General features: G+C 42.5%; 1 protein-coding gene across 1 annotated transcript; it reads right to left on the bottom strand.

The window, feature by feature from the left end:
* Window positions 1-944: 944 nt before the first annotated feature.
* Window positions 945-16877, bottom strand: elf1 (E74-like ETS transcription factor 1; the record flags this gene model as incomplete). Its single annotated transcript, XM_080007738.1, has 8 exons — window positions 945-1710; window positions 2267-2638; window positions 3647-3839; window positions 6470-6553; window positions 8646-8804; window positions 8894-8998; window positions 10646-10817; window positions 16806-16877. The coding sequence occupies 8 exons, from the start codon at window positions 16875-16877 to the stop codon at window positions 945-947; spliced, it is 1923 nt and encodes a 640-aa protein (XP_079863864.1).
* Between the last annotated feature and the right edge of the window lie 339 nt (window positions 16878-17216).

The following is a 17216-nucleotide window of genomic DNA, read 5'->3' as shown; positions in this document are numbered from 1 at the left end:
CAGCTATTTACAAACACAACAGATAGTAGTCTATCCTTGGCGGACAGGAAATGCCCGTATCCATAGTAACACAGTGTTTTAAGGCCAGAAGGTAATGGGAGAATTATTGAAAACATGGATAAAAAATAAAAAATACAAATGAATCAGCTCCAAAGAGTCACAATTCTCCGAGAGTTAAAAAAACGTCGACTCCATATTATCTTTTTCCCTCCAGACATTTCCATTTCCAGAGTCTGTTTGAACTTCCTGTAAGGCACTCTTCAGTTCATGTCTGTGGTGTGGTTTCATCTCACACCATGGCATTGCATCTCTAATTCCTGTGTACAGAATCGAATGTGCGGTGGTTTTAAAAAAAACAAAATAAAATTAAAATAAACTTCTTTAAATAAAAAATAGAACTGAACTGACTTTTTTTCTTAAGTCTCGAAATTTTTAATTGCACCGTTTGGCTTTCATCCCTCCCGCTTTTTTTGGTATGTTGCATTCTGCTGTTGAGCTACAGTCTCTGTATGCATTTGCGCTAATCTAATGAGGCTGCTCATTAGATTAGCGTAGAAAAGGACATAATGGAACTGGCACATTTTGGTTCAAAGGGATCCCTGCTCTATCCGATGGCTGTTCTCCTAGTCGCTAAGGATCACTTGTGTGTCTCTGCGGTGGTGGTAGTCCTAATGGCATCCGTAAAACACAGAAACAGAACCTGCACACGAGATCAAAAACGCAGGTTGAGTAGACAAACAAAAAAAAATTAAAAAAATTAAAAAAAATACACACCCCAGAGGGCATCCAGGCGTATCGACCATGAACCTTTCAAGAGGAACACGCACGATCCCTTGCTCAGACGAGTGAGATTATTATGGGGGGGGGGGGATCAAAAAGAAAAACCTTAAAGTCAGACGTAATGAATTTCGAAGGAGATAAGTTTGCCGCGCGCGAAAGAGTCCCTAGACCTCCGTGGGCTCCATCTTTATCGGGATAAAGTTTGCGGGGAGCTGGATGGAGACGGGCAGCTCCTGCAGCCCCTTCAGCCCCTGCTCGGGCTGCAGGGACATCTCGCCGCGCACCTCCAGCTCCTCCACGGGCGTCAGGCCCTCGCTGAAGTGTCCGTTCGACGGCGCCTCGTCCCCGTGGAGGTCCTGTCCCTGGATTTGGCTGGTGTCGATGATCACCGTCCGGTAATTGAGCTCGGCCTCCCCGAAATCCCGCTCGTCTTTGTCGAAGCCGCTCGCCAGGGACGGATCGCCGTTGACCAGCGTCTGGAAGTAGTTGCCGTCCAGCAGCTCCTCCTTCACCTGCAAGCCGTGGAAGTCGGCGGATTTAAGCACCGTGGCGATGACCGTGCCGGGCTGCTGCGTCACCATCGTCTGGCCGCCGACGCCGTTCAGGGTCAGCAGGCGGGGGAGGCCGTTGACGGTGGAGTGGGCGGAGGAGAGGGTGACCAGCGGCTGCTGCTGGTGGTGGTGGTGCTGGTGGAGTTGGAGGTGGAGGCCGCCCTCCTGGAGGCCGTCGGCCCCGGCGCTCTGGATGGTGAGCATGTCTTTTCCGCCCGCCGTGGTGGTGGTGGTGGAGGAGGGCATCGTGTGGAGGAGGACCTGAGGGCCCGAGACGTGGCCCGAGTCCCCATTGGCCAGAGCACCAGAGAGAGGAACCGACTGCAGGGAGCCCGACGAGGTGAGGACAATGGGGAGGGAGACGGGGACGTTCATGGTCCTTCAGGGGGGAGAAGAAAACAAGAAGCACGTTGGAGGAGCAGCAGGTTAAAAGATTCACATCCTGATATTTATAATCAAACAAAAATCGAAACATACTATTTTGAGAGCAATCAAAATATTCTTTAAAACGCAGAACAAGCAGCTGCATTTGCATCCAGTCGCTTGAAGTTATTTAGCTGTGTTGCTCCACGTTATTAAATAATCAAAAAATGTTACAAATATTGATTGGCCATAGCTAGTATTCGCTCACTGTCAGCACCCCAACTTAATAATATAAGATTAGATTAGATAAGATAAGAAATTGCCGCCTTGCAGCAGCTCGGGAGTGGAACATGAAGTACAGAGTAAGAGCATATACACAAAATTCACAAATACAGTGTTTGAAAAAATAACTGGCCAGTTATTTTTTCCTCCAGGACATAGTACAACGTTAAATACTGCTGCTGTGCTGTAAGTAAAAGGCTTACAGAGAGAATACGTGTGACAAGCGTCTCCATCTCTCATCATACTACGACTTTCGAAGCCAAATATATGTGTGAGTGTGTGTAACTCACCTCATGGCTTGTGCTGGGACCGTCATGGCCGCCGCCTGGCCGGGCTGTAGGAGGTGCACCGCCTGCAGGATCTGCTCCGCCTGCTGCCCGTTCACCTCCTGGTACAGGCCCTCGTCGCTCGGCTCCTTCTTCACCTGCTTCGCCTGGTGGTGGTGGTGGTGTTGGAGGGGTGGACCGGGGGTCTTGCCGTTCCCCCGGGCTCCGCTGCGGACCACGGACCGGCCGCCGCTTCTCTGGTTCCCGTACGGGGGATTGGCGTCGCAGCCCTGGTCCTCGTCCTCGATCACCACCAGGTCGGACGGCATCTCCTTGAACTGGTAGACCAGCCGCTGGCCTTCCACCTTGGCCAGGATGCCTCTCTGGTAGTAGTACCTGGAGGAGAAAGTGTGACAAAGAGTGTGGGATCACCAGTTCAGTGTACACTAGTGATGCAATGCCGGCAAACGATTCGTTCGCAGCGGACAAATCTTTTAAATGTTTGAACTTTTGAATGGAGTCGGTTGTTACTCCGCTACTGAAGATAATTACTGTGGATTAAATGAATGTCGAGAAAAGGTCCAAATTAAATGATTCTTGAGGGAGTTCCGTTCACAACTCAGAGCCAAACCGACTCTTCTGAATCACTGACATCGACTGAATCAAACAAATTAAAAGCCAAATATTTTTATTGAGTCACTCGTAAAGAGGCAAAAAAAAACCCCACACATTTTATTCATTACACAGTGGAATACTAGATTCTGATTGGCCAGTAGCTGCAGTCAGCGCTGAGTTATTGCTGAATTGTGACGGCTGGTCTGTTCACAATGACCCTCGTCACCGGCAACCCAGTAACCACCCAGCTCAGCCTGGATTCACATCCCTCGTATCCCTACGCCTACATGCTCATGATAATGCAAACACATATTGTGACGTTGCAGAGAAACTACAATGGAACCCCTGAAGAGATGACTTTGAAAATGTCTTATGTCCCATAATAACAGTAAATGTGTTAGTCGTACGTAGGGAGAATGTTTTGCTGTAGGCAAATAGTTTGCTACGTTGCTGCAGTGTTTTTTTTCTTTGCGGAAGCTCTTAAACTGGGCCTACTAGTAATAAATCATTTCAAATCAATATTCCGTCTCAAGTTTTTATTTTACTTAGCCGTCTAATAAGTGGGATAATGTGCAGGTCGTTATCCTTTACATACGTTAAGGAAGTGAGTTTTTCGTTTACATATTTCTTTGTAATGCCACTGGACACACTACATGTCTTTCAAAGTCCTGTGGTCGGGAATCTTGGGAGTCGTGGTTTCACACGCTTTACTCTGCAATCTCCAAAAAGACCTGTCGGCGAGCAGAAAATTGGGCCGCGATCACGTAGTCCGAATTCGGCATTACTAACCTGAGCGCTCTTCCCATGGTTTCGTAGTTCATGTCAGGCTTGTTCTTGTGCTTGCCCCACAGCTTGGACACGGCCTTCGAGTCCACCAGTTTAAATATGCCCTTTTCCCTTTGGGTCCACTTGATGTATTTGGGACACGTGTTTTTATCCTGGAGTAAAGCGAGGAGGAATTCCCACAGGTAGATGGTGTTGCCTACAAATTATGGGCCAAAAAAAGGACACATTTTCATTTTCAGTATAATTTGGACATTTCAATAGATTTAATTGAGCAAATGCAAATTGGCTATTATGCTACCCATATTCATATATAAATAAATTCACAGAAGCATGTGTACATACACATGTGTGGGTGGATTTTTGCATGTACTGTATGTATGTGTATGTGTGGGTGGACATATGTATGTCTATGTATATGCTCGTGTGTGGGTCTCCGTGTGTGTGTGTGTGTGTGTGTGTGTGTGCATGCGTGCGTGCGTTCGTGCCTGTGTGTGTGTGTGTGTGTGTGTGTGTGTGTGTGTGTGTGTGTGTGTGTGTGTGTGTGTGTGTGTGTGCGCGTCAATGCGTGTCTGTGTACCCTGGCAGGGAATTAATTATGCGGGTCTTGGCAGTAGATTACTCTGGTTTCCGAGAGGCGCTACGGCTTGAAGTGGTTAAAAACAGCATCACTTCCAGCGACCCCCCAAGGCCCCCAATGTCATGATAGAGTGATGAATGTGTATATACTGTATGCGTGTGTGTGTGTGTGTGTGTGTGTGTGTGTGTGTGTGTGTGTGTGTCCTCCATTTTACGTCTGGCCCCATACAGTGCGTTCAGAGGCCACATCTATCCAAGCTTGCGTGCCTCTATTAGCGGTGGTTCTCTTTTGCCTCGTGGCTCCACACTGGCTTCTATTTTGGCTTTTTCCCGGTGACTGCTGAGAGCACCTCATCAATTAACTCTCGGAAAAACTGGCGTTCTAAAAGAGTGGAGCACCAGCGCCACTGTTGGCATACTCCACTCGAAAAAGAAATGTGGATTCAACGGAGGAGCAACCCCGTCACACACTTTTTTGTGCTCATAGTCACGAAAAATGTATCTGTTGAATCGTGTCGAGCTTTACATAACGAAATTTAAACCAATTCATTTGAATGGAGAGATTTTCACAGACTTTAGAAGAGGGGGCATGGGGATGGGGTGGGGGGGCAGATACGTACACTTAAACTTAAACTAACCTGACGAAAGTTCAGCACCGCGAGGAGGTGAAGGGGGGTGCATGGATTAAAATTGAAAATGCATGGGTTTAAATTTTGTTCTATCACAAAATACAAGCTTTTTCTCTATTGAATGGACTATTACATTCAAGGCTGGGCGAGAATAGCGATATGGGATCATACCCTCAGTATGAATTTCATTCATAGATACAATTTAACTGTATATAATAGGCGTTTGCGCGACTGTATACCCATCAGCCAGTGCGGTAAACATTTCTATGGTAACAGCGAGCTCCACCAATCAGAGACGTCACTGTGACACTTACTCGCGTAGTCTCCATGGCATTGTTAATAAAACATGTTTCTTAAAACAAGGTTGATATGACACAGACTTCTGGCTTCTACAGGAGCAAAAACAAATTTATATATATATTCTGTAATATTTACACAGTTCTTTATAAACGTTTCAAACTCTAACGTAATCCTAATCCTAGAAACTGCAAAAAATTAGATTCTGTTAATGCAATTAACTCATGGGTAAAGTTGTTATATTATTAAAAACCTGAAAAAAAAACTATTTTATGGGTTAAAAACGACATGCATGTGTTCAGACAGATATGTTTAGATATCTTGGATAGATATGTGCAAAGCCATATATCTTATGCCATCTTAAGTGGCGCCCCCGATTGACACTAAACGACTAGAAAGAGTTAGTAGTTAAAAGAGCTACCAAAATAAGGTCTTGGACAGCTCTGGACATGTACTTTTAGCGGGGTGGTAGTGTCAATAGGAGGCGCCACTTATAATGGCCTAACAGGATTTTGCAAATTACATATGTCAATTATGTCAAACACAGGTATATTCACCAATGAAACTAACGCCTAGCAATACATGCATGTCGTTTTTCACCCATACCTATGGAGGTTTATAATAATACTTACTATAATTACTGCTTTACCCATGAGGTAATTGCGTCAAGACGCATAACAATGATTTTTGTAGTTTCTTGTATTTGTTCTCTTTATGATATCATAGTTATGATATCAACTTTGTTTTCAGAAAAGTATGTCTCATTAATGATGTCATGGAGACTACACAACCCATGACCCTAAGTGTAACAGAAACGTGTCTGATTGGTGGAGCTCGCTGTCGCCATGGAAATGTTTACTGCACCGGCACTACACAGGCATTACACAGGCACGTAAACACTGATATTATATACAGTTAAATTGTATCTATGAGTGAAATTCATACTGAGGGTATGACCCTATATCCCTATTCACACCCAAGCTTGAATTTGATAGAACATTCAGAGAAGAAGCAAAACCACTATCCCGTTTTTATTTTGTGATAGAAGGAAATTCAAACCCATGCATTTTTTAATACATCCACACACCCCCCTCAGGTTAGATTTAGTTTTAGTGTACGTATCTACGACCAACCTACTTCCCCATGCCCCCCGTTTCCAAAGTCTGTGAAAATCCCCCCATTCAAATGAATTGGTTTAAACAACAGATACATGGGCACGAAACAACATTAGACCGGGTTGGGAGGAGGGAAGACCTTATTTTTCATCTGCCCGTTGCCATAGAAGGTCGCTGGGTGTTTTGGTTAGCTGATGCGGGTTAGTTACCTTTCCCTTCCTTGCTCTTTTTCCGCAGCGGCAGGCTGGGGTTGCTGATTGGGGAGCAGGGGCGCGCCGCCCGCGGCTTCCGCACTGTGAGGAGCAGGGGAGGGGGGAGGAAGACGTCAGTGTGTTTCAACAGCAGGGAAATCTCACCCACATCCCTGTCTACAGATGTTTATTCACTACGTATGCAGATAAGATAGATAAGATGAATTCATGATTAATTCTATCTTTATCTATCATATATTTTATTTACAGATTAATTTATTAACAAATTAACAGATTATTCATTGGTTATTGCTTTTATTTGGTAATTCATTATTTACATATTGTGTATTTGTAAAACAAATTGTGTTTATAATGTATGTATTGATAACTCATTTTGTATTGAATTATGTATTCTATTATTTATTTGTTGGATTTGTTTAATTAATTATTTAAAAAATAATATAAATACTAATTTAAAAAACAAGAAAATCCTAACTTTTACCAAAGGCAAAGGCAAAATTCTGGGATTCAAAATCCTGAAATGAGACAATTAAAGGTGCAGTGTGTAGAATTTAGTGGCATCTAACTGTGAGTTTACAGATCGCAGCCAACTGCCCACCGACTCCCCATGGCGGCCTCCGTAGAAGAGACGGTCACCGCGAAACTTGCAAAGAACGTGAAAGTCCCTCTCTAGAGCCAGTGCAACATGGCAGCCTCCGTTAATGTACCCCCTCCCATGTAGATAAAAACGGCTCATTCTGAGATAACGCAAACACAAAGAGTCTTATTTTCATGGGAATATACACTGAATAAAAGATACTTATGAATATTATATTCCATTTCTGCCAAGTCTGTTCAGTAAATTCTACACACCTTTAAAGTGTGAAAGAGTTTCACTTTGTGGAGTTCATCTTGATTCCCTTTCCGTAAAGGCAATTATTATTGACTCAGATCAAAATTTTAACACCCACATCAAGTCAACAACAAAACTGGCCCACTACCATCTTAAAAATATAGCCAGAATAAGAGGATACATGTCCAAACAAAACATAGAAAAAATAATTCATTCTTCATTATTATTTCGAGTAGGTTTGACTACTGCCTAGCTGTCAACCCTCCCATTTTTTCCCAGGATTCTTCTATATTTTACCCTTCTCTCCCACTGCCCTCCTGTTATTTTCCCGTAAATATCCCGTATTTTTGACCTTTTAAAAAAAATAAAAGTTGACAGCATGCTGCGCCGCCAATCTCCACGATCTCCGTTCTACTGCGTGATCCGCTCGCTGTACGCCCCCGTATCTCCGAGGCCTGTTTTCTCAGGCTTTCCCAAAAAAGCACTTAGGCAGCTACAACTCATTCAGAATGCTGCTTCTAGAGTTCTAACAAAAACTAAGAAAGCTAAACATATTACACCAGTTCTCAGGTCTATAATTGACTTCAAATACTGTTACTTGTCTATAAACCACTCAATGGTTTAGGGCCCAAATACTTCTCTGACTTCTTAGGTCATCACGGGCTGACCTGAGAACGGTTCCTAAGATTAAAACAAAACGTGGTGAAGCCGCATTTAGTTATTATGCCACACCTAGCTGGAATAAACTTCTGGAAGATCTTAGATCTGCCCCAACGTTTCCTTTGAAAACAGTTTTTATGTTCACCTGTGCCTTTAAATGCTGTTAATAATTGCACTCTGACTCTAAAATGCACTGTGACCTTAAATTATTTTCAGGTCTTTTATACTTTTTAAATTTCTTTATTTTTCTTTGCTCTTTACTTTTTATCTATTTTACGTAAAGCACTGTGAATTGCCCCTGTGTATGAAATGTGCCACATATATGAATAAATAAACTTGCCTTGCCCTGTGCTTGTGTTTGTCCTTGGTAATAGTGTATTCCTCCCAGAAAAGGGAGTAACTGTCAACATGGTGTACACTCATATTTTATTTATATTGACTCATAAGGAGTTGGTTTCAAAAATAAAAACAGAATTTACTGTACATATTTAGTTAGGTAGTACTAACAGTATAGCATTAGACCCTTATTACAGGATTATTGAACATACTGATTGCCATATAATCCATGTTCTCAATTAGAGGCATCTACCATGCTTTCATGTGTCCAAAAAGCAGAACATCAACTTGAGAAAATTCATGTTGCAAGGGACCCAGAGAACCCAGGGAATTCTACTGCGTTACCTTTGGTTTTCCTCTGGGGTTTGGAAAGACTCTTTTGGGGAAGGTCGTCCATGGACGAGGTGTCTTCATCCAGGGAGATGTCCAGGCCGCCGGTGTCCATCTGGTCAGGCCTCAGCGGGTAGGCCAGGTCCGACTCCAGCAGGGGGCCGTAGGTGTGGACTGGACACGGAAATTCACTGGTGTTTATTATTGTGATCAGGAATAGGACGGCATTGGCATCGTGATTATCACATTCAAAAGTCACATACTCATGCGTTTCTCATCCAGAATGTTATTGGGAGACTCCATGTTGAGCAAAGCTGCTGCCGCCTGGCTGGTCTCTATGCTGTCCTCTGTACCAGACATGTTGCTTTCTGAGTGGAAAGAGAGACAACACATCGTCAATGTACTGGATAGATGGTGTGGTGTGGAGGTGGTGTGGTTTAGGCAGCCACACCTGTCTTGGGTCTAGGTAATTGGGTCCGGCAGAAGGGTGGCTGTGTGCCTGTTGCTCTTGCATACCCTTCCACACACACACACATACAGGGAGAGCCTCTGCCATGGCATGTGTACGTCTGCTCCAAGCTTGTTCCATCTTCCCACTCTCTACAATAAACTGGTGTGTTTGCAACATCTCTGCCTGTGTCTCTGCGTGGGAGGGCCCTGAAAATGCCGTTCGGGTGGCGTGTGGCAGGCGGCTCTGCCACAGATAGATCGACTGACAGGCTGATGGTCAGATAATACACAAAACTAAAAATTAACAATAAAGCAGAAAATAAACCTAAATATAATAAACGATGAGCAATAAAATTTGCCAGCATACAATAAGCAGACACACCTGTCTTGGGTCTAGGTTATTGGGCCTGGGATAATGATAAACGATAAATGTAAAATTCTAAATGTACAAAACAAAACTAAATAAAAAATTAACAATAAACAATAAAAAAATAAACCTAACAAATATTGATAAACAAAATTAAATGTCAAATATAAATTATGAAAAATATAAATACAATAAACCCAATGAGAAACAATATGTACAATATACAGTACATAGAATAATATATTATGTAATAAGATATATAAACATGTATATAATATATAACGAGATAAAAAATCCTGTTAATAAGGCCCCTTTCCCCCTTGCACTGAAAGCTGTTAATCCACTTGCAATGTTCCATATTGGCGTAATGTGGGAACAGGAGCCGGTTTCAATGTTCCGTAAAAGTAGTTCCGTAAATCTCCCCAAACTCAACCTAGTATCATTTACAGGAAAATACCGGTACAGTTGTGAATGCAAGTATGTGGGAATGGGAGCAGTTACATTGCTGGGACAAGAACGTGTAGCAGGGCTGGCGGCGAATCCGTATACCGGAAAAACACAAATATTGGGTTTTTACTAATATTTTGTTTGTACAAATATTTGAAAGGATATTTGTTTTCGGGAAGAAACAACATTTGGAAAAATGGCGAGTCCGAACCGTGGAGCTGGGCTGCAAAGATGACAAACTGAAACACGTCCAGTCTCTGCGGAGACAGGTCTTTATATTCTTAATTGTTATTAATTTTCTTCTTAAACTCAGACACTAGACGTGTCTTTTAGAGTTAGGGGTGCGGTGCGGGGACATTGGGCACAAGTTACTAGCAGGCTTTTTTTCTTTTTTTCTTTTCTTTGTTTCTATTTGTGAGAGCATCAAAAGCTTGCTTACCTGTTGGTAAAAAAAAAAAAAAAAAAGTACCACAAATTAATGTTGTGGATTAATTTGTTTTAAATACAACAAATAACATATGTAGGTGAGCTGGGTGATTCCGGGTGTACATTTCCCTAAAATATACATCTTGTATAATAAATTCAAATTGAAATGTAATAGTTAGTATGGTGCTACTCCATGTTATCCTGGTGTGTAGATAGTATTTTTATTTAATTTTAATTTGCATCGCTCTCTCTCACTGAATTTACCTCTGAGGATCAACAAAGTCTTGTCTGTTCTTCTCTTTATCTTGAATTCCCGGGGGCTCACCTGAGAGGTCGACGGTGCCGCCCAGGATGGGCTCCTCCACCACGTGCAGCGTGCTGTCCACCATGATGCCGCTGGCCACCTCGTCGGCCTCCATCCCGGAGTAGACCTGCATCAGGTCGGCGGCCGGGACCTGCTCCACGATAACCGCCGGGAAGACGGACGGGTCGTCCAGCTGCACGCAGAACGGCCCCAGCAGGAGGCGGGAAGCAGCGGAGGAAAGTGTTAAACGTCTTTTATGCCTTTTTCTTGTCCTTTTTTTGTTTTGTCTTTTTTACTGCCGGGCGGGCTGCGGAGTCTCCACGTGGGTTGGGGTTCGAGTCCTGTCATGTTTTAAGTCTGTAGGCCTGTTTTTATATTTCACTGTGATGTCTATCTGCTTTTACACACACACACACACACACACACACACACACACACACACACACACACACACACACACACACACACACACACACACACACACACACACACACACACACACACACACACACACACACACCTTTATTCTTCTTTGCTTTCATATGTCTTTTCATTTAATGTTATTTTGAGATGTATTTTATGTTGTCGAATCAATCTTCTCTTTCAATCTTCTATTTCACAATTAGGTTAATTCGATTGTTTGATGTATTATTGTATATGTGCTATTTTTTATTGTTCATTGTTTACTTTTGGGTTTATTATTCTGGTGTATTGTTTATTGGCAAATTTTAGGTTTATTGTATGTTCGCATTTTCATTTTCTATTTTTATTACATATTATTATTGGTCCCTATTTTTGATGTGAGCAGCTGTGACAGTGCAATTTCCCTCCAGGGGTGAATAGAGCATGTATTCATCCACCCATCCACCCATCCACCCATCCATCCATCCACCCACCCACCAACCTATCCATCCCATCTATCCTTATGCCTTATGCAAAGCCCCATGCAAACCCCACTGAATACCATCAATATAAAGTGAAAAAACTAGTTCCATACTCTCCAGCTGTGTGACCATCCATGACAGACAGTCTTGGAAGGTAGAACCAAACCACATGTGGTCAAAAAGACAGGAACCAGCCGTTTGGACCTGCTCTGTGTGACAAGGCTTCAGTACGTCGGTATATTAGCACATTAATGTTAACATGTGTCCTCTGTGTAAGTTATTTTACTGTACTATGATATTACTGTACTGGTTTGACTTCCCTAATTCAACAAAAAAAGGAAGATAATAGATCAGCTGTGTCCGATGCTGGTTTAGTGTTTTCCTAAGACGACAATGCCTGTTTCAGTCCTGGAGATGGCAGCAGACTTCACTTAAAAGTTAATCTCATCTCATATCGGAGCTATTAGTAAAAAAAGGGGCAGTTTAGTTTGTTGCAATTATTTCTCATTCATAATTCATGACAACAACAAAGCGGAAAATACACATTCTGATGGAAAAAATAAATCCAAAAGATTCAGCCAGAATGCCGTTCACACTGTACATTGTAAATACTCTTGGAAGGATCTTGGACGACTTTTTATTTTTTACAAGGAGACCATTGTTGACTAAAGAAGGACTAGAACTCAGTTCATCACAAAGCCCTGGCATTCACATCCCATAATACCAACGGCGTCAATGAAAAGAGGGAGGACTGAATGGGCAGACATTTAAATAGATATTTTTATGTTATTATGACACGCTCCGTACTGGCTTATTTAACCTTTTCTCAGTATTTGTATATATAGAATGATGGGACTGGCAGAACGAAGGCAACGAGCAGCGGCACAGGGAAATAATACAGTAATTCTAGGGGGAGGATCATTTCGGATAGAGGCTTATCTGTCTTTTCACACAAGTCCCCATTGTTGTGCTGGAGACACGGGGGCATTCCAGGTGTCGAGGGGGGTGGGATCAGTGGAACGAGTGGGAAGACTGGGCAGTGGAGTCCAAGGCCATGCTCACACTCTGACGCACAAATGATCAATTCCAATTTCAAATGACCTCAAAGCTATGGTGGATAGTTTGAGAATATTCTTATTTAAGTTGTATGATTTCCCATGTAAGATATTCACCATCAAACAAATACTAACTAAAAAAAATATATAAATAAAAAAAATTGCCAAATGTCTGGATTTCAGTTTGAGGAGATGTATCACATGTTTCACATTAATTAAATTCTACAAAAGTAGACTCGCTATCAGGACGTAGTGATGCTCGCTGTCTTTGAGAGAGAGAGTGAGAGAGAGCGGGAGAGGGGGGGGGGGAGAAAAGGTGAGAGGGTGGGGAGAGGGGCAGAGAGAAAAAGAGAGGGGGAGATAATGGGAGAGAGAGGGAGGAAGAGAGGAGGAGAGGGAGGGGGAGAGCGAGTGAGAGAAAGAGGGAGAGACAGAAGGTGAGGGAGGGGGAGAGAAACGGGGGAGGGAGAGAGAGGGGTGGGACAGAGGTGGGAGATGGGGGGAGGAAGCGAGGGGGGAGAGAGAACGTGAGAGAGGGGGGGATGGGGGGGGGCGGAGGGAGAGGGAGAGGGAGAGGAGATAGAAGGTGAGGGAGAGAGAGAGGGGCGGGGGAGGTTGGGAGAGAGGGGGAGAGAGAGAAACTGTGTGCACGTGCGTGCGTGTGTGTGTGTGTGTGTGTGTGTGTGTGTGTACGTGTGTGTGCGCGCGCGTGCGTGTGTGTGTAAATCTAAATATTTGGACACACTTCATTCTGATGAGTTCCCTGGTCCGTGCTTCCACGCCAGTGTTGTCTTTCCCCCCCTCTCTCCATCACTGCTCTCCCTCCCTCCCTCCCTCCCTCCCCCGCCAGACTGACTGACTCCCACAGTCTGCTGACGTCTCCCCCCCCCCCCCCTGCTTGTTTTGATATAAATGGACCTTGTTTGCAGGCAGTGTCTTTGTTGTTGTTGTTTTCCCTGCAAACAGATCTGGAGTTATCATGCAAACTACGGGACGTTTTGGCAACTGAAAACCTGCCGCGAAAACCAAATACAACCTCTGTGAAGGTCTTAGAAATGTGACGGCTTTACACAATGGCCAAAATGTTCGTCTTAATTGTTTTTAGTGATCATAGTTGGAGGGATACCTTCCTATAATATATGGTATAATATAAATTAAGGTCCTTACCAAATTTATGATTACTGCCCTAGATTGTAAAAAAAGATGTACATAGAGACGTACTATGACAAATTGCGTGTGTGTGTGAGTGTGTGTATGTCTGTGTCTAACTACCGTTGTCAGAATGAGTACATATAGACGACTTAAATATAGAAAAGGAAAACTTTTTTTTCACAAATTATAGAATTTGTAGTATCCTATTGAGGTGCTACTGAGTACCTATTGAGTTAAGAAGCCCATTTATAAATATCTACCCCAAAAAAATATATATATATCGGTGCGCAAAAATGAATCAAAATATTAAAAAAAAAAATTATTTAATATATAAAATTATATTTTACTATATATCTTTGATTCGCATTGATATGCATTATTTACGAGTACTTTCTCTGTACTCTGGATTTATAGGTAGGCCTGTATATTAGGTTTTGTATCAGATCCGAATTAATAGCTGCCCTATGTTCTGGAAAAACGCACTGTTTCAAATTATTTTATCACAAAAAAGTTGAAACTACACGGCTCGTTTTGTTTTTCATAGGGGAACAGGGGAGAGAGAAATTTGGCGCTATACAGTATGTATTTCTGAGTTCCCTGTTTGGGTGTTAAAAGCAGCAGTCACAGTTCCCCCACACCCCCCTTCTCTTCTGCTTTATCTGAAGTTGAACCGAGCATCTGTCCTCATAATAAGGATATTTCAGGAAGGGGGTATCATCGAAGGCCTTATCTAAAACGTGGCAAATGCATTTGTTTCCTCACTTAAAAAAAAAATGTGAAGGGCTCCATTTGCATTTACTAGTGCATTTAATAACGACTGTATGTTTCTGTATTAACCACATAAAATACCAACGCAGGGAGCTGCTATAGAATTAGTTTTATCATTTATAAAGTTAGCTACTGTGTGCGTTCGTCCAAAAGAAACCAGTTGTACAAATTGAACAACTCCCATAAGGTGAATTTGTTGATACAGTGGTGGATGCTTATTGCTAATTTATTTTGGTTTTATTGCCATTCTGTTTAGTGTTTAATTTTACGTTTGTTTTTCTATTCGCTGTTTTATTTAGGCTTATGTGTAATGTTTTGCGATTAGGTTAATAGTACATTACAGTTTTTTTCTCATCTTAGGTTCATGGTTTTGATTCAAAGCTCACACACACACACACACACACACATACATTATATACATTACATTTCACTGCATATATGTATGAAAGTATGTATATGTATGTGACAAATAGAAAATCTTGAAATCTTGAATACATATATACACATATACACACATATATTGTTTTTTTTTAGGTTGTATATTTTTTTGTTTAGTGCATAATGTCATGTTTTATTGTGTACAGTACATTGTATATTGTATATTGTATATTATACAGTATTGATCTGACTGATCCATTTGATTTCACTCAGTAGTTGGACCTCTGGTTCATGCTGATTGACAAATCCAAACAGTTGAGTGGAATTTTACTTTCTGAACCCCAGATTTTCCACCTCTGTCCATATATTGCTATTTTCTTCGTCAATCTTCTATTTCATGGCTTTATTGTTATTATTATTGACATCATGTAAGCTGTTGCTGACACCGCAATTTCCCTCAGAGGATGAATAAAGCATCCATCCATATCTTTCATTTCACAATAGAAACAGCGATACGCAAACAAAATGATAGAAGCAAATCGTTCACCGGGCTATTCCTGGAGCTACGTTTGGGGGATGGGTGAAAGAAAAGTGACGGCTGAATTGTCTGTGTCAGGTGGAAGGAGGAACAGAACAGGGCTGGTTCTGCTGGAACAATGAGAGAGCTTTGAGAGGCAACCGCTGCTCCGACTGGTCAGGCAGGTTAGGCCAGAACCTGTTCCACTCAGGGTTCACACTGACGTCACACACACACACACACACACACACACACACACACACACACACACACACACACACACACACACACACACACACACACACACACACACAGACAGACAGACAGACACACACACACACACACACACACACACACACACACACCTCGTTCACCCCCTTTCCCAAGCAGCGATGGAGGAGTGAGATAACGCCTCAGCTGGCTGGACACTGAAGACACTTGAATACATAGGTGTACACACACATACACACACACACACACACACACACACACACACACACACACACACACACTCTCTAACCTTTCGCACCAAAAATATATTTTGTGTCCAAGCCACACCCTCCCCCTCCCACGCACCAACCAGGCGAGCGAGGCACCAACTGCAGATCTCTCACTTTTTCCATCCCCTGTTCTGTTCTGCTCTTCTACCAGCCTGCTCTCTCTCCTTTCCGCCCCCAGAAAATCTCCTCTCCTCTCCCCTTTACTCCTGTCCTTCCCTCCTGACCTCATCAGATAATAGATCAGATGCTTTGGCCCGAGGTTGTAACTTTGGCCCAGCGGCCATGTTATTTAAAAAAAAAAGCTTGTTTTTTCTTGCTATGAAAAGTCGACATTAATCAAACAAGATCCCAACTGAGGTGCATCTGGAGAGACAATAAAAACTAACAAAATAAAAACAAACATCCAAAGGCCCGTTTTCTTAATTTATACATTTGTTTTAGTCAGAATGTGAACTGTTGATACAGAGGTTTATTATAATGTTTACTGTATATTGCCAACATTTTTTTTCTATTTTGTTTGTTTATTTTTAAGTATATTGGAATTTATTTAGATTTTTTATTGTTATTGGTTTATCAATAGTATCAATAGTATGTATTCTGTCTCTTCTTACTGTTATTTTATCGTTGTTTGTTTATTGTTTTGGTCAATATTTATGTTTATTTGTATTGTCTATTGTTTATCATTAGATTTATGAAATACTGGCATTTAATGTATTGTTCATGGTTTATTTTATGCTTATTTTTATGGCTTATTGTTTATTTATGATTGATTATTATTTATATATATGATTTATGATTTATTGTTTATTTTTTATTCCTTTATTAGTGTTTCAGATAGTTTGTTGTGTTTTGATCTATCTATCTAGATGGTATGCAGCTTCTAAAAACACTGGAACTGTTGATATTAGTATTCCCTTTGATAGCTACCTGGTTAATCTCATCCATCCCGTTGCTGGCGAACTCAAACACCAGCTCACTGGGCTGGACTGCAGTCGTCATGGCAACGAAGGTCAGCGAGGAGGTTGGGCGGTGGTGGAAACCCACCCCGCTAAAAAAGCCGTCCAACCGCACCAAGTGGTTTCCTTTCGGTGAGAGTGTGACCCCGACCCTCCCCAGCCGGCTTCTCACTGGACCCGGGGCGTGCTTTCAGGCGGGAGCGGCCTCGTCCCTCCCCGATGCAGAGACACCTGGAGGAAGAGGAGAAGAACCAGAGGAAGAATAAGAGGCGGAGGGCAGGAGAAAAAAACTGGACCAGTTCAACTCTGAGACTCCCAAGACTAAAGGGATGTTTAAACACACCCGAACACACACCAGCCTTAATGGAACATCGGGATTGTC

The sequence above is a fragment of the Zeus faber genome, assembly GCF_960531495.2.
Source record: "Zeus faber genome assembly, chromosome: 10".
NCBI lineage: Eukaryota > Metazoa > Chordata > Actinopteri > Zeiformes > Zeidae > Zeus > Zeus faber.
The sequence above is the reverse complement of the archived record's forward strand: the minus strand, read 5'-3'. Positions and strand labels throughout refer to the sequence as shown.